General features: G+C 47.0%; 1 protein-coding gene across 1 annotated transcript in view; it reads right to left on the bottom strand.

The window, feature by feature from the left end:
* LOC121607413 (serine/threonine-protein kinase BRSK2-like) overlaps nt 1–18,060 on the bottom strand; it is a 115,347-nt gene extending 97,287 nt beyond the window's left edge. Inside the window, exon 1 of the mRNA XM_041938194.1 lies at nt 17,962–18,060. Coding sequence (XP_041794128.1) covers nt 17,962–18,055 — 94 coding nt within the window. The 5' untranslated portion in view covers nt 18,056–18,060. The remainder of the gene's footprint in view (nt 1–17,961) is intronic.
* Between the last annotated feature and the right edge of the window lie 828 nt (nt 18,061–18,888).

An 18,888-nucleotide genomic window follows, 5' to 3' on the forward strand; every position in this document is an offset into this window, starting at 1 on the left:
GACTCAGCTTACATCAGCTGAGGACCAATAAATCTCTCAGTATCCGCTTGATGTGACAGCTGAGAACTGCTCTGTCTGCACCACCCGGATTATGAATTTATGAATCTGTTACACTAAAAATAAATGGCTCAAAAATGTGCAACGAAACAACGAGAGAAAATTTCTCCTCCGCTCAGCCTGGTGCGTCAGCCCGGCTGCCAAACACACATCCTCTCGCTCCGACAGAGTGTATGGCAGACGGCGGGAAGCCTGAACATGGCTGAATGAGACGCAGAAATCCTATTATGTGTGTGTGTGTGTGTGTGTGAGTGTGTGTGTGTGTGTGTGTCAGCTGCTGTCAGATGACCCACTGCAGCTCGCCTCGCAAAGCCATCCACGATCACATAAACTCCAGTCTGTCTGCAGCTCTGCGCTGAAAGGCAGAAACAGATCTAGAATTATATATCTATACTCTGTGGAATATTAGAAGTTGCTCCTGCTCTCTGCTTTCAATGTGTCTCACATGTTATAGGCATGGACGGATTATGAGACGACGGCGATCAGTCAAACCTAGGACACCTGAGACAACGACACCGTCCACGAGCAAACTGAGAAGGACAAGAAACTTGTGCTAAAATCCATATATTAATACACATACATATCATATTCTTGGCTACTTTTGCTAGCTGGCAGCCATGTTTTAGACAACAGTGTGCTTTCTACTTTCTACTTGTTTCTACATGTCAGTCAGCTCCTAAAAGAAATGCGTCTGCCAGCTTCACACTGTCAAACATTAGTCCACATCCTTCAGCCCTGGGATGTGTAAAAATGTCCATCCTCTGTTTCTGTGTCGTGACTGCAAATGAGAGGTTTGTTCGTGTTTCATTCACCTTCAAATCATTTTACACTGAAGTCCAACGAGAGAATCAGCAGCTCAACGGAGACTGAGCCTCACGGCTGAAACCCAGAAAAATCTTTGCACTCACCCTGTATTTGATGTCTAAGAGTCATGATGCCTGCAAGCATCGAGAAACATCTCAGAGGAAGAAGAGGAGGGTGGTCTGAGAGCCACAACAAATGATCCTACCAGTGAAAACAAGCAGCGAGCAGCCGTCCCAGTCTACTCCCATTCTAAAGGGCTTCAGGCCTCTGAGCTGAGCTGAGGAGGTGCAGGTTAGTTACTTCCCAAATGGTCTGTGCGCTTCATATTTCCAACGTGGTGATGAATCTAAAGGCTGTGACAGTCTCTCTGTCTGAGGGAAGGCCTCCAGCAGGCTGAGCTGGACCCAATCCTTCATCGGGACTGACGCAGAGGACTGAGGCTCTCATCCCTCAGACGCTGTTCCATCCCCACATCCATCGCCCTCCTGTCCCGACCCCACCCTGACAAATACACCAGTCCTGAGAAACTCCTCCATCTTTAACCCGCCGTCTCTCTTTATCAACCCGCAATCCTCACCGCCCGCAGTTCCACCCTCCTCAGTCTCTCCGGGTGATCGTCCACAAGCTAAAACGACGGAGACACGAGCCTCTGTGGCGACTGGTGGACCTCACTCAAAGCTGAGAGGCTGCAGGACGTGGACATTTCTTTATGAGAGACCGGAAGGAAAAGGTGTCATTTTACAATATATACCCAAACCAACATTGTGTCCCCTGCCTCAGCTGTCCCAACACGCAGTTTCTTTTAATCTGTCTCACTGCAGTTTTTCTCAAATGTCACTCAAACAGGGGGAAATAGTGCATTTGTTGGGAACTATTTTCAGAGGCGGATTAATACGCATTGGTGCTCTGGTGGGTGTTTCCAGCAGGTTTTTCTACAACCTGAAAAAAAAATACTGTTTTCTAAACATCAAGCTTACACCTGATTTCAGACAACAACATTTGGTTTTCATTATTATTTGTCACAATGGTGTTAAATTCTTCGTGTTATAATCTGAAAGTTTTCTCTCCTTTATTTCTTTATGTTTAATTAAAGAAAGTAGATCGGCTCATCTATTAGACACCATTTCTAGTTTAGCATGTCAGTGACGTCCATGCATGACTTTGTGTGTTTGTAGCTCTTTACGTTAGCGGACTGGCTGTGAAATAAAGAGTTGGGATTAAATGTGAGTTAAGAGTGAGTGGCAGGGGAACACTCAGGTTAATATAAGGTACAGTATTACACAACATGGTGTGCTTTGTCAGCAGATGACAGAAACACTGTGCTGTAGGTTCCCTCTCTTCCTGGTTGGCGATGAGATGGGAGAGACCATCAGAGCAAACAAAAGGGCTCTGAATCAAGACTACTTGAGGCCATCGAGTACTTTGGAGAGTCTCCCTTTGTGTAAATTAAAACCAAACAGCCGTAACTTAATCACAGCTCAGCTTTCGCGTTGAAAGGCCCTTATTGTGTGACAGATAGGACGCCGGCCAATTAGTCCTGACCTCCCATCGAGGAGCATCAATGGGCCACAAGGAGCCGTCTCTTCTGGCCGCCAGTAATTGTGACTGGACTGAATGCAGACAGCAGCTGGCAGAGAGCGAGCGAGCCTGAAGACAGATGGGCAGCACCCACACAAGTAAACAGTTGTTCAAGAACAACACGGCTGCAGAGGATTTTACTAATGCTGGGATCACTTATCGAGTACGATTACTTCTACAGGAAGTGCAGCGGTACAAACTGGAGGTGATTTTCTGTGATTTACAGTGAGACTGAAAGACAAAAGAAGAAGAAGACGTCCCGGTGGAGCAAAGATTCTGCATTTCAGAGGCGTCAACGCTGGAAAATATGACAGCATTGTTGTGGCAGCGCAGACCAGAAAGCCCCAACGTTTGGCTTGTGGCAGAGAGATCTCTACACTTCAATGTGTTAGAGATCCATAGAGGCCAAACTGTCCATATTTCCCTGCAGCTGCAGGAAATGCATGCTGGGATGCAGGAACCAGCATCGTGTGATTGGCCAGCGAGGTGAGCGTAATGCTTCTCTTCTACACTTCCAGCCGGTCCCCACAAACATACAGAGTGATATCATCGTCACGTCCCGCCGTCTAATTGGCTGCACCACGGTGCCAATCGAGCATTAATGAATAATCGGGACCAATTACAAATGATTACATCATCGGCTGGATCGTCTTTCAGACTGGGACGGCGGCCAAGACGTCCTCACAGCTCATCACAAAGCTGTTGTCTTTTTTTTCTGTGTCCCGTCTTCACTTTCACCTTCTGTTTATTCGTCTGTTTCTGATCAGCTTCTTCACATTTTCCCTTTTTCTTCTCTTTATTCCCTCACAACTCGTTTTTTTTTTGCAAGCTTTCAGTTTTCACACCCCATCCTCCCTCCCTGCCTCCCCTGCTCCTCCATCCCCTCCCCCCTCGGCTTTTATTCATCCTCCACCATGCGTGCCCCTCCCCCTCTCACTCTCTCTTTCACTCCATCCTCCTCTCGGCTCCGCCCACCTGCCTCTCCACTTCCAGTTTAGCTCGCAGCGTTGTCTTTGTCTGCCTGTGTGTGTGTGTTTGTGTGTGTGTGTGTGTTTGTGTGTGTGTGTGTGTGTTTGTGTGTGTGTGTGTGTGTGCATGTGTGTGTGTGTGTGTGTGTTGGTGTGTGTGTGTGTGTGTTTGTGTGTGTGTGTGTGTGCATGTGTGTGTGTGTGTGTGTATGTATGTGTGTGTGTGTGTGTGTGTGTGTGTGTGTGTGTGTGACGAGCACTGCTGGCAGCCGTCCAGAGCTGAACTCGGCTGTGTGACTCTCTGAGACGCTGGCTTGTATTTTTAGCTCGGGTTCAGGCTCTCCTCTCCTCTCCAGCTTCCTCCTCAGAGAGTCCAGAGGAGCTGACCTCCTCCCGCTAACACCGCCTCCCCCCACCAGCGGCGCAGCCGCCGGTCTAAACAAGGGCGGCGTTCTGGAGTCGGTTCAAATTATTTCCAGTGAAAAAAGAGTGAAGGAGCAAAACTCATGAGACTGCAGTCCAAAATCATAATACGTTATTGTTCATGTTAGAATATTCAGAGCAGCTCTCACCTTCATTGATGAAACCTCAAACCTCAACACTGATTGATTAGCTTTTCCTGTGACTGGGATCACATGACACATGGGGCTCAAACCTCAACACATCATCATGATGCGTTACTGAATCTTCTGTCTGAGGTGCCGTGAACACAGCTTGATTTTACAGGGCTTCAGACAAACCGCATGAGTCACAATGTGTTAAATATAACCAATAAAACTTTAAATGTTGTGATTTGATTTCAGCTCTGCTAACCCAGTTGTGTTTTGCTATACAGTGATCCCTCGCTATAACGCGCTTTACTTTTCACGGTTTCGCTGCTTCACGGATTTGCATCGTGCATTGTGTTCTGCATTCTGATTGGCTAAAAAGTCACTCCGCTTCTTCTCTACCTGTGCGTCAATAACGTTGCAGTTCAATATGTACACGTACGTAAAACAGCTCGCCAAATTTACATCACGTACGTGCAAATTCTCTTGTAATTTGGAGTTTTGCCTATCACTGTGTTCTTCTCCCGAACAAACACACCTGCACCGCGAGCTTCAAAAGAAGAAAACCCTGCAGAGCGGAGTCAGGATGCAGCGGCTCAGTCTGAAGAGCAGTGAAATACACCTGAGTCACTATTTGTCCGACTGTACTTTGTATTTTTTTCATAATCATTTTTAATTTTCTCCCGTTTAATCCAATTACTCGGGTCGCGGTGGGCGGTGCTAATCTCCGCAATTTGAAGCCTTCTGTTCACATCGATGATTAAAATTATTATTTGACAGCACAGTACAGAAGTTATTTGTTAAAAAAACGTTTCTAAAGTACTTTTATTTGTGAAACAAATGCTTGAGCCTGTAAAATGGTTTGTTCTTTCTTTTCAATGTCTTAATAGAGTATTTAATTGTATAATAATTATAAAAATAAAAATAAAGGTTTCTACTTCACGGATTTGCCTATCACGGGTTCTTTTTGGAACGTAACCCCTGCGAAAAACAAGGGTATACTGTATGTCAAATATGTGTTAAAGAGCATTTACATATGAAGACCTCTCTACTCCTGTCAAATGTTCAGATACTTTTCATGCTTCATCTTGAACTTTGGAGGCATCGGCTGTGATTCAGGAGTCGTTAACGTCGCCAACCATCATGTGACCAGCGGAGCGACGTCGTGGCTTCCAGCTGCGTGTTCGGTTTTCGGGAGGTGTGAGTTTGGTTTTGTTCTGTGTTGCTGCCGATCAAACATACACACTCTGACTTCACTGGGTCTTATCATTTCTCTGTGTGGGCGCAGACGGTCACCCACCGGCCTGCAGCTTCTCCCTGACATGAGTGAGACTTTCAGCGGTGGTTCGTGGCCGACTGTGTGCTGAGCCCAGTTCACATGGTGGACCCTGTAGCCCTGCAGTGTCACTGAGCACCAGCAGCATTGTGGGAGTCTGTGTGTGTGTGTGTGTGGGGGGGGTTTAGCTCCCCCGACCCAGCTGCCTGTGTTACTGTGCCTGAGGACAGGGAGGAACGAAACACAGAGACGAGGGAAAGAGGCTGGACAGAAGAGAGGTGATGAGTTTGGTGATGAAAGCAGGATGTGTGTGTGTGTGTGTGTGTGTGTGTGTGTGTGTGTGTGTGTGCGCGCGCACGTGTGCGTGTGCGTGCATGTGTGTGCGTTTACAGGAAGTACTGGACTGGTGGCTCTTAGATGTTTGCAGACAGTCGCTAACACATGCTAACATAGTGAATCAATACATGAACATCATCCTGCTTCTCACAGGGCTGCACGCAAACACATTCAAACATCCAATAATAAACAGGACTGACATTTTCAGGAATCCACAAAATATTCTTTTAACTATTTTGTATATAAAATATAAAAATATTGTCTTTTGTCTGATCAACCACAAAATAATTCACGATGATGTAAAGCAGAAAAAAGCAGCAAATCCTCAATTTTGAGAAGCTGGAACCAGATTATATGTTTGAAAAATGATTCAGACATTTCATCACTGAGTAACTTTCTGTCCATCGACTTGTTGAGTAAAAGAAACGAACTTTTTAACGCTTAATGTGAAATAACAGACATCAGGATGTGTTCACTGACCAATCACAATTCAGCACTGAAAACAGTGAAAAAATGTCTGTTCGGGGGTCTCCACTGTGTCATGGGCTAGTTCGTACTGCGTTCATCCACGACAGCACACACACACACACGCACACGCACGCACACACACACGCACACACACACACGCACACACACACACACACACACACATACACGCACACGCACGCACACACACACACATACACGCACACGCACACACACACACACACACGCACACACACACACACACATACACGCACGCACACGCACACACACGCACACACACACGCACACACACACACACATACACGCACACGCACGCACACACACACACGCACACACACACGCACACACACACACGCACACACACGCACACACACACGCACACGCACGCACACACACACACACGCACACACACACACGCACACACACACACACACATACACAGCGTGGTGTTGGGCCATCTGGCAGGTGGTGTAATGAGGGTCATGACCTGTCCCCCCTCGTCCTCCTCCTCCATTACAAAGCTAACGGAGCTTTGTCCAGATGAAACTCACAGTTATGGATTCGACCAGCATCGTTTCAAATTAAAGGAGATTCAAACTCATTAAATAAACAACACGTGCAAACGTTGACCCGTTTTTGGGTCATGATTGAGGGGCGCTCAGGCCTCACAGCGAACAGCTCCACCAACTCTCTGCTTCCTGTTTTGTTTGTTTGAAAATGAGCAGAGTCTCCTTCGCACTGGAGGGTCGGATTAGTGGCAGATTAAGGCCAGTCCAACAGGGGGGGCGGTTGTGGGGCGCGACCATCACCCACCACCCGCACTCCCATTGTCTTCTCATAGAGGACAGAATGGGATCAGCGACTGCAGCGTGTCACACAGATCCCTCTTCATCCTCCCACAGAGCTTTCACCATTTCAATGTGGACTCACTGCACCAGCATTTTATCTGCTGACGTATTGCTGCGGCCGTGTGACATCATCAGCACGCCACTGTTTATCTTCATATCCTCTCTTTAAGGTAAAATCTGCATGTTTCTGCACATTATGATTCTCTACTGTGGGAAGAGCCGATTAAAATGATGTTTAAGCAACAAAGACAGCAGAATATCCAAATCACACTTCGCCATGTCAGCGAATATTTACTGAGGCCGTTAAAAATGGCGGACGAACATGATGCTCTGGCTTCTTCACCAACACTCAGCTTTGAGGACTTTGTGTCACTGACGTCTTTGCTGCCTCATGTACAGCAGATGCTTCTTTTTTCACTGTGTCAAACATTTATTAGCAAAAACTGTGAAGCACTCATGCTGTGAGACTACAAAAAAGGTGCGAAACGCATCACTTCCTGTTCCACAGCTCTGGGTTAATCTGACTTTATTTACGACGACAAGCTGAGCCACGAGGCTGAACTTCAAGCACAGATAACGTTTACTTTAACTTTGGTTCCAAGTGCAAAACTTCAAACACTGTATCCTACACTTCCCATAATGCAACTCCACAGCAACTTTCACTAGACCCCCCCTCCCTGTGCTAATGTTTAGAAGCAACATTTAGCATGTTAGCATCATATGCATATTGAAGCCACTGTAGAATGTGAAACTCAGATACAGATCGTGGGTTTAACACGTAAAAACATTAATCACAAGCCACTTGTTAGATTCTTGTGTCTGGGTTTTTACGTTTGGCCTGACAGCAGTCCTAGAGGTCAGAGGAAAGGTCAGAGAGCTCACTAAAACCATTAGGATTCATCCTCTGGCGACCATGAACATTTACATCATTTGTCATGAACACGCTGCCGCCGCCATCGTTTACTGTTTGTCATCAGATAATTTAGCATGGTGTAATTAATTTATCTACTCATCTATAACCACTGGGCATACCCATGTACCTCATTTACACCTGCTGTCTCTTTGTTTTTCTCTCTCTGTCTCTCTCTCTCACACACACGCACACACACACACACACACACACACACACACACACCATAACCATTGTAACCATAGCAACTATAGCCACGCCATGAATCACAGAAAGAGTTTAAAAAATAATGCATTACAGCCAAGGTGTGTGTGTGTGTGTGTGTGTGTGTGTGTGTATGCGTGTGTGTGTGTGCATGTGTGTGTGTGTGTGTGTGTATGCGTGTGTGTGTGTGCATGTGTGTGTGTGTGTGTGTGTGTATGCGTGTGTGATTACTGCGGAGAGGCTGCAGCCAGTCGCTGCTGTAATGCAGCACTGCAGCTTCACAGCGTCACACACTGCAGGTCACAGAGACAGAGCGCTCTCTGAAAATACTGCAACATAGTGCATGCGCACACACACACACACACACACACAACAAACACACACACATTTGTCTTTCTACACTTATGAGGACCCCCGCTGACATCATGCATTCCCCTCTTTGGCATATGACAGATGTTTATCATCTTAACTAAATGCAACTCTTACCATAACCCAACCTGAGCCTTCAAACAGTCCTCAGTAGTCAGGACCAGCCAGAATGTCCTCACAATGCAGAAATGTCCTCAATGCAATGGTTTCAAACTGAAAGTGGTCCTCACAAATATATCAGAACAAGCCAAAAACATGCATGTGTCTTTACACATGTGTATTCAAGAGTGTTTATTATGATTATTATTAAGATTTACGGTGTCATTTATGACCTCTGCACCGTCACACACACCATCACACACACCGTCACACACACACACAAACACACACACACACACCTGGGAGCAGTGGTACCTGCCAGCACTACCAGCAAAGTGAGGATAATGGAGTTTCTCACGCCCCATCCCCTCGCCCCTTAATCTGATTATGGCACATGATTGGACGCTTCACTGAGGCTGTGGGCGCCAGGCGACGCAGCTCATCTGCACGTGCTGCAGCTAACGGGCCATCTGTGTGGACCGGACGCTTAGTCTGAGACAGGAAGGGGTTCTTCCAGGGCCGGGGCCATCTGTGTGAGCAACCCGCGAAGCTAAAGGACGTAAAACAGCAAAAAGTGGAATGAGAGCAGTCCCGCAGCCTGTCTGCCGCCGTCCGTCCCCAGTGCTCGTGGGTGATGCTAATGAGCAAATTGCGAAAACCTCATTAAGATCTTGTACCTAACTGGACTTTCCATCCATGACCGCGTCCTCTTCACCCTGAAATTCCAAAGTGAAATCGCTTGTTGCCAAAAGCACGCAGCCATCCCATCATGCACTAGTCAGGGGCTTTAGTGGATGCAAGGAGGGGAGTTTATTTATCTAATATGAGATACCAGAAACTCCATATTGCTACAAAATGAAGCGAGGGTTGAGCGTGGGCACAGGGCCGGATCAGAGAGAGGGAAGCGAAGCAGCTCTTCAAATGGTAATTTCCTGCCTCAGTCCTGGACACTGTAAGTGCTGACTCAGGGGAAAAGTCCAGATTGCTTTTGGAAAGGGATGAAAGTGAATTTTTGAGGGGACGAGAGAAGAGGGATTTATACTCAATTTCATTAAGTTTTTGGCTGGGGGAAGAGGGCTGCGGGACCAAAAGGGGCTTATCTGGAGCCATAACCCATTCCCGTTTGATTACCAGCTATTGATTGAGGTTTTAAATTGGTCTCTGTTGAAAATCCTGTGCCGGTCAGGCTATCAGACCTAACAGGAAGTGCATGAAAGAAGAGATGGCCGATAGGCTGCAGAGCAGATCCCGGTGCCCCCCCTCAGCCACAGTGACTGAGCAGCTCCAGTGCGGTTCAAATGACCTCTGCTGGTTTTGGCCATTTGGTTGCGTTCACCCAGGCTGGTGCATAAATCTGGTGACGACTAAACAGGACTGAGACCATCGTAAAACCATGCCTGTATATGGTTACATGTCTGTGCATCAGCATCCCCGGTGACCTGATCTCAAGGTGAATCAACAGGCCAAAACCCAAGATTTCCTGTCAGTTTACAGATAAAACCAGACTTCAAATAAGAGCCTGAACAACCCAAATGTTGGCTTGAATTAGCTCGACTGTAAAGTTTTCCATGTTACATTGGGTATAAACTCCATTTCCATCCTCTTTGGTATGAACCACAGGTGCAGCAGTAAATCAGTAATAAATGGTCGGACCTCTGCACAGGCAGCGTTGTTAGATAGCTGACAGCACCTCCGCTGCACCACTTTTCCCTTCAGCATCTCCATCTTAACAGGTGCTGCAATCAGGCTGATAAGTGTTGATGATTGGGACTGATAGAGCCTGGTGGTGCTGCTGCTGCCCAGCAGGATCTCCAAACCTCATTTTCCTCTGACTGATCCACACGGACGTCATCAGCGCTGCATCACATACGCTCAATAGTCTATACTGAAGGTTGGCGGAGCTGTCGCAGCAGGCGGCAACACGGTCCCAAACGTGCATGTGAACATATCAACTTCATTGGTGCACACATGCGCTGCGTATTTACCTCTAACAACAAAGCAATCACCGGCACTCACATGACAATTATCCAGCTGTGCATGCTCACTGCAGGAGCTGATTAAAGCTCTACCTGGCACACATTAAACATAATTGACTGGGGATAAATTCAGGACACGAGCTTGTTCGCACAGCCGAGGTAACGGAGCCGGGAGACCAGAGACCTCACACCTCTACCTGCAGACATAACCTACATATATACCTACATAAAGCCAGGTTCTGCCACAGCAGAAAGGACAGAAAGCGTAGAAGAAGAGGAAGAAGGTAGGAAGGAGGAAGACTGTGAGGCGAGACAGGAAACATGCAGAAACTGGACCGAGGACGCTGCTCTTACTGCCTAAAAGGCCATTTTTAAAAAGTCTCATCTAAATCTAACTGGGAAGCTAATTATGCAAGAAACCAGCGGATATTTAATATTAAATGACTCGGGATCAACAACAAAAAGAGTTCACATACAAGGCACTTCTAATCACAGCATCAGGACAGAAATCATTTGAAGCACACACACACACACACACACACACACACACACACAGCTCAGATACCTGAATGTTTCAGCAGCAGCAGCCTGCTGATTTGCACAGGGAGACTCGTTAATGACTGACAGCCACAGGCAAGATGACGGCAATCTCAACTAACTCGACGTTAGGTGTTTGTAAGCTCAAGGCGACCCAGGAACAAACGAAGACTGCATCGCGTTGTGTGTGTGTGTGTGTGTGTGTGTGTGTTCGTGTGCACGTGTGAGGCGCAGGCTAATTGAATCACACCAGCAGCATCTCCCCGTCGTGCCGAGGACACAATAAGCAGACTTTGTTCTTCCTGTTCCCACGCTATCAACGATCTGATCTGAAAATTGTTTCTCCTTTCTTTTCTTGCATCATTAATTCACTTAGCACTTCTGAGAGCAGCGTCTCTGAGAGTCTGCTTTTATCCGAGCTGTGGCTACTCTTCATACGGCGCATGTCTCCCGGAGCTCCAGTGTAGAAACAAACATTCACATTTAATAGAATGAAAGTTGAGTAACACTGATTTAAAGCAGGTCGCAGCTTTCTTTCGCTGACACTGACAATACCACAAACTGAACTATTGTCAGAGCTGTGTGGACCATTTCTCCATCTCTGGACTTTTTCCTGCTCGGCGTCGGGGGAACGTGTCCTGTGAGGAGAAGCTGTGGATAATCTGGCAGACGGAAAAGCATTAGTTGGGCTGGGGAAATGAAAATCACGCTCCTCTCCATAATGACTCATTCAGGCGGCGGGAAGCAGAGGTGGCGCTGAGCTTTAGCCTGAAACCTCAGACAGAGCAGCAGAGAGGAGGGGGTGGAGTGATGGGGCGATGTAAGGAAAACATAAGAGCGATAGAGATGTAGAGAGAGAGAGAGAGACGGGGGGTAGTTTCTCAGTCATTGTTTAATGATTCAGGCGAAACAACCCCCCCTCAAAGCTGAGCAGAGGGGCCGTGAAGATCTAGAGCAAGCATACCACAGAAAAGAGCATTCCTCTGGTTGCCATGGTAACCGAGCCCTCGGCCGGGAGGGCGAGCGAGGGAGGGAAGCCAAAGGGATGTACTGTATAGAAAAAGTGGGAGAGGAAAAGGAGGAGGAGGACGGGGTGTTTGACGAGCCATAATTCTGATTATCCCCCTCCTGTCTGCAGAGGAGCCCCCCCCACAGGCAGCAGCTCCTCCCTCCTCTCCCACTCTGGAGCGCGCTCAGCGAAACTTCTCGCTCTCTGAACGCTGCTTGAGACGGCAGACTGGATGTCAGTTAGGTGGAAAAGCAACTCAGGATGGAAAGGAGGAAAATTTAAGAAGAAAATTTAAAAAGTTCTGCAGAAAGAAAAAATTGTTTCCCCCAAAACTGCTCGCTGAGAGTTGAAAGAAACCAAAACAGAAAAATAAAACGATTTCTACAAATCCTGCAACCACAGGTGGGTCAGATGCAACAGCTTCTGTTACGATATATCTCATTTATTATATATTTTATAAAACCAGTAGAGGACCCACACCTCAATGAGCTACGCAGGAAACCACGAATGTAACATGAGCTGACCTGGGACATTTATTCTACAAATATAGAAATAAATTGCAACGTTGCTTCAAACTTCCTCCATCACTGAGAGGTTGTGGTTATTGACATGAAGTCATCATTTTGCTGCTGTGGAGTCAAATCAGCAGGGAAACCTGCTGATTTAATTTATAGAAAATGATTGAAATCTAAAATAGAATCACAGCGTCGCTCAGCCCTGCAGCCTGCACATCGCACCACCTGAAGAACTGAACCAAGGCGTGTGTTCATAAAATGTTCCAGCTGCATGTTTTCTGTTGTGTTTTCTGCTCAATTTCAAGTCTTTCTATTAAAAAAAGTACATCGTATTTATACACAACAACACACTCTGTGGCCTCAGTGTGCAAATGAGGTGACATAAATATTTTGTCTTGTTTTACATTTAATGCAGCACAATGAAGCAAAGACGGAGAGTCCGATAAAACAAAGGTGCTGCAAAAGCATTCACTGTAAATCCTGATAACACACACACACACACACACGCTAATGTACACATACATACGCACACATATGCAGTGAGAGTCATGGGAGTGTTACCACCTGCAACCTGCTGATAATGAAGCTGTATTTCAGCCACCTCAAGGCAGCCATCTGTGCTGGGGCTCTCCCTGCTGCCCACACCACCCCCACCACACACACACCCCCACCTCACACACACACACACAGCACTCCTCTACTGGAGCCAAGGGACTACAGTGTTTAGGATGCTCCACGTCAATAACATGACACTTTCATTATAACACAACAGGGACACACACACACACATGCATACACACTCAAACACACACACACACATTACCATTACAGGCTGCAGACAAATAAAAATGAGCGATGTTGTATTTACCCTCAGAGTCAGAGGACGCTGAGGGATCCTGTGGATATTGACCCATTAGAGTGATCCGTGTGTTTCTGGTGGATCGGTGCAGCCACCAGCCTCCAGGTTCACTGTGCACTCCTGAACCACGTTGGATGATGGCTGTTATTTGTACTCACTCATTGTGAGCTGAGCAGCTTTATTTCAACTTCTGGTCCCTCAAAGAGTGTAGAGGTGCTCAAAAAGCTGATCCGAGCAGCTGACGAATGAAAACACAGAGAGGACGACAGGAGCAAAAGATTGGAGGCTTGCAGTCTCGCAGTGATCATCAAGAAGGAAAGAGTGGCCATTGTCGCAGGAGGAGAGATGAAACCATGACAACCATCCCCACTGTTGGCCCACACTTAGAAAATGAGCTCTGTATGGAGCCTGGGAAACCAGTGTAGAAAAGGAGTCCTTCAACCCCCCCAACGTACGCGCTCACACTCATGAAGACACACTAATTGTTCAGAGTCAGCGCAGCCTCTCGCCATTCAGCCTCGACCAGCAGACACACACCACGGCGGCATTGTTCCGACTGCGAGCGGAGACGCAAACGCCACGTCTGAGAGGGAATTTTAAAAAAGACGAGAGAGCCGAAGCTGCGGCCGACATTCAGACGAGCCGGGAGGCACTTCGCTCTGCTTCAGGTTAAATACCAGGAAAACACACAGAGTCTCACCGCAGAGCAAGCTGAGCAGCTGCAACTATATGAATGTAATCAGACTACTGGTAATAATACAAATATTTAACTTTATTTGTAGCCAAGAAATGCAGCTGCAGTGCTTCACAGAAAAAAGACAGAATGAACATAAAAAACCAAGAACGAAACTAAAAGTGTTGGTCAGAAAGTTACCAGACCAAATCTAACAGTTACTTTCATTATCAATTAATTTCTTTAATTACTGGATAACTGATTTTTTTTCCGTAAAAGGTCAGAAAATAGTGGAAAACGTCCCGATGTTCCTGAATGATTCCTGAATGATTTCTGGGTGATGAAGGCGATCGTGTTCAAAGTGCTTGTTTTGTCTGATCAGCAGTAAAATCCAACAACGAAGACAGAGAAGCAGCTAATCTTGTGAATAATTTTCATTTTGCCTGAAAAATAACTTAAACAATGGTTACTTTTCTGTCAATCAGCTGTTCAATTTATCATTCGGGACATCTGTGATAACTTTATGTGCAGGTAGGTCACATGACACGAGTGCCGGGAAGCAGCGAGTCCAGAACGGTCGAGGACCAACAGCTGATCAAAGTCTGCTCAGACTCATTTATCCTTCATTCTTCTTTGTGTCAGGGTTACATCCACTTCCTCAACACACGCACACACGCACACACACACACACACACACACACACACGCATGCACGCACACACACACACACACACACGCATGCACGCACGCACACACACACACGCACGCACGCACACACACACACGCATGCACGCACACACACACACACACGCACGCACGCACACACACACACACACACACGCACACACACGCACGCACGCACACACACACACACGCACACACGCACACACACACACACACACACAGGAGGTTTAATGATGTACAGGCTTCCCTGTGTGCCAGCTCAGCAGCGGAGCCTTCGACTCACACCGGCAGCCATCAACAAGCAGCACGCCAGCACACAGCTCCGCAGACAGCGTGAGCACAGGAGTCCAGACACGGAGCTTCATCCAGGGCTGGAGGTCTGGATGCAGCGACCTCAGACCTCAGGAAAACACAGGAACCCTCATAGAACCCTGCTACAGCACAGGGCCACACACACACTACTGTTTGTAATCTAACACAATATTATTGATCAATGTGGTGATAACTTTTCCAATTAACAGATCAATGCTGAGTCTGTAAAACAACTCCAACAGTCAAAAACTCCCAAACTCTCCAGCTAACGATGACGCTGTAAACTGTGCATTTTAAAAAGATAAATTAAACGTCAGCTGATGGATTTTCTGCCAAACGACGAGGAGACGAAGTCGCAGCCGAGCTGACAGTTAGACTGAGCTGCCATTTTGTTTCGCTTCATTATTCAGGCTGACATCATGCTCGTGTTAGATGAGCTCTTGTGTTGCCGTAGTGACATATCCACCCGCTCACATCACTCGCAGTTGAAGCTGGGGTAGCACTTCATCACCGTCACGTCAGTGGAGGAAGGACGTGGATTTAAGGGCCGTTAATTCTGTGAGTTGACCTGCAACAACCCGTACAGCTGCGACTGGAAACCACATTTAAATCCCTGAAGAGGAAAGATGCACGGCTGCTGTTAGAGGCTGTGTGATTATATTTCACGTTGGCTCTAGTAGCACAAAACTGTTTTGCTAGACTGAATTGATGAATGCTGAAAGCTCGCCTGGTTTCAGGCCTCTGAATCACAGCTCACGTCTCTAATACGTGTTTCTAGCAGGTCTGGTGTTGTGCATACTGATGCCTGTTTCCCTCAGCTGGAGAAACACTCAAACCTGAACGTGTTCTGATGGTTTACTATCAGCGCAGACCATTAACTTAAAGTCTAATGCGTGCATCTTAAAGATGTTCACTCCGAGACGTCTGGCTTTGAGCTCACGACCTGGAATCATCCTGTGAAGCTTTGCTGTGGTGGACTCTCTGAGTCAGAAACTGGACTGCACAGACAGACATCCATCACTGATGAGATAAGATCGCACAGCCATGGTGGTGTCGGAGCAGCTATGGAGGAATCGCTGTTTGGACCGCGCTGCAAATGCTGCTCAGGGAAGCAAGAACTGAAGTGTGAGTGTTTTCACCACAGAAAGTTGTCGGATGTGTGGAAACCTTTTCCTCTGACTCAGTCACTGTAATCAATCCTGCTGACGAACAAAGCAAATGATCTGTGAGTCTTCCTGTGAATTAAATGCACGCTGTAGTTTATTCCATCTGCTAAACAGAAATATTGTGTAATTAATACAGCAGCTGTTACAACCCAACTCCACCAACCAGCTAATTGGTTGGTTATGAATTATTCACCCGCTGAGGGAACGGAGCGCGGAGCTTCTGCTGGAACTGGAGGGGGACACCTTGATCATTCGCGGCTGCATGTGTCCACAGATGGTGGGGCATCCCAAACAGAGAGCCTGGCCTGAGCCATCCAGAGAGTAGACCACACCGCTCAGCAGTGAACGAACAGACATCAACACTCCTTTGAGTCTAAAAGAAACATTCGCCATGTTTCCATGTGTGAGAGTTCACAAAAGCAAATGAAAATCAATGAAGCAGAATGTGATCGCCTGCTGATCCTTTCTGATCAGCTTTGGAATCTGGGATTACTGGGATGGATCTAATGGACCTGCAGGACCTTTAAATGGCTACCGATTTCTCATGAGAACTGTGTATTATATGACAAAGTGAAAACAACAGAGTGAAGCATTTAGCAGCTAAAGAGCCAGATGTTTCCCTCACGAGCTGGAGGAGACCAAAGAGGAGCGTAAAGGAGAGTGACTATTGGACGAAGATTGATCATGTGACACAAACACGTCTCGTGATTGATCATGTTGCTCCAAATGAGCCACTTACAGTCCCGGTTCGACTCATTAGCATGCAGTTCACTGTGAGATTCAGGTTTTCATACCTGAATAGATGCAGAATGTCATTCAGTACATCACCTGTTGTTTCTAATATTTTGTCCAGCTGATTTATATCAGGGGCAGACTAAATATTAGAAACACCTGTGAGCACAACACCATCTGCAGCCTCCAAAATGAGTTGAATCAACACCTCTAAAACACATTTCTGCCCAAATGACTCACGAAAGCCTGAAATATGACACTCTGATTTCTTTTAACAAGCAGCAGCGACACACGTGTTCCATATAAACAGATAATGTGACATTCGGCACAGACGGGCCGTCAGAACATCAGCCTGCTGCCATCTTAACCCATCCAGTCCAGAAACCAGCTCAGCAGACTGCACCATGAAAACAAGTGTGTGTGACGCTGCAGCTGCAATGTGTGTGTGTGTGTGTGCACAGTATGCGTGTGTTAACCCATGAGCTGAATGTATGAATGTGTGTGTGCGTACAGTGTGTTTGTGTGTTAACCCGTGAGCATGTGTGTACAGTATCTGTGTGTGTGTGTGTGTGTGTACAGTATGCGTGTGTGTGCGCGCGCGCGTGCAGGCGCCGGACAGTGCAGCATCACTGCTGTGGCTCCTCCGCAGAGAGCAGCCTCAGCACAGCGGCCCATGTGACAGATGGATGCTATAACGGAATTAGAGACAAGAAGAATCACAAGGGCCCATTATCACCGAGCCCTCTCTGCCTGACAACAAGGATTAAAGGCGCATCACCACCACCTCCACCACCACCGTCACTATCACCACGGTCATGACAGCCGCATCCACCTGAAACACCCGCACTTATCAGGCATTTTACCCGCTTCTCGTTTCCCGCATCCGCACATACAGAACACGCAAAAGCAAAACCTGCAAACCAACATGATGTCAGCGCGGCAGGCGCGGTGATGCTGAGGAGGGTCCTGACAGCATCATCCGCATCTGGAAGCTTTCAGAGGGGGCTTTCACTAACCTGTCTGTCCTTTGCCCAGCGTCTTCTCCAAGCGGTAAGGTCCCACATAGTTGGCGTAATGCCCGCTGTTCGCGTCCTTGCCCGACGATGACATTTTTTGGCGTGAAAAGAGTCGCAGCGTGGATTTTTTTTCCTGCGGGTCTCCGTGTGGGACGCGTTTCTGGAGCAAATCCGCGGTGCAGTGGAGTTCGCCTCAGTCGGCGTTCCGGTCTTTCTGGCCGCTGGTCGCTGCGATATAGCCTACGTCTGTCCGTGCGCGTGTGCGTGCGTGTGTATGTGTGTGCGCGTATGTCTCCACGTCCGCTGCTCACGGTCCTCCGCTGGTTTCGTCCTCAGTGCGGCTCAGATTGCGGTTTTGAGTCCGGGTGTCATGGTGTTGGTGCCGGAGGAGCGGTGCGCTGCAGCCCCGTTGGGTGTGATCTGATGATGGGACAGCATCTAAAGCTACTGCCTGCAGCTCCAGCAGCTGCGTCAGCACACAGCCGAGCTGAAAGGACACTTCCGGCTGCACCTTTCAAAATAAAGGCTGCTCCCTTCCCTGGCAGGTAGAAGCTAATAGAAATATATGAAAATTAAAAGAAATCTAACTGTGAATATTGTACATGATGAGTTCTTTGTACAACATTAATCCATCTATCTATCTATCTATCTATCTATTAGATACTGTCGCTTGGTAAATCACTTTTTTATTTAAATTTGTAAGATGTCAAAATTCATCATAATAACAGTAGCTGATTCATTTTCTGTTAATCAATTGATTGTTTTCAGTTTTTCTAACGGCATTCCAGCTTAATTTCTACATTTGAAGGAGTTAAAATTGTTTTGTTCTTGGTGTAGAAACTTTTGTTTCCACGCTGTAAATTCCACATTTCACTGATGCACAACACTAAAATAAAAAATCTGAGTGCATTTTTAATTTCCACTGTC

The sequence above is a fragment of the Chelmon rostratus genome, chromosome 1 (genome assembly GCF_017976325.1).
Source record: "Chelmon rostratus isolate fCheRos1 chromosome 1, fCheRos1.pri, whole genome shotgun sequence".
Taxonomy (NCBI): Eukaryota; Metazoa; Chordata; class Actinopteri; order Chaetodontiformes; family Chaetodontidae; genus Chelmon; species Chelmon rostratus.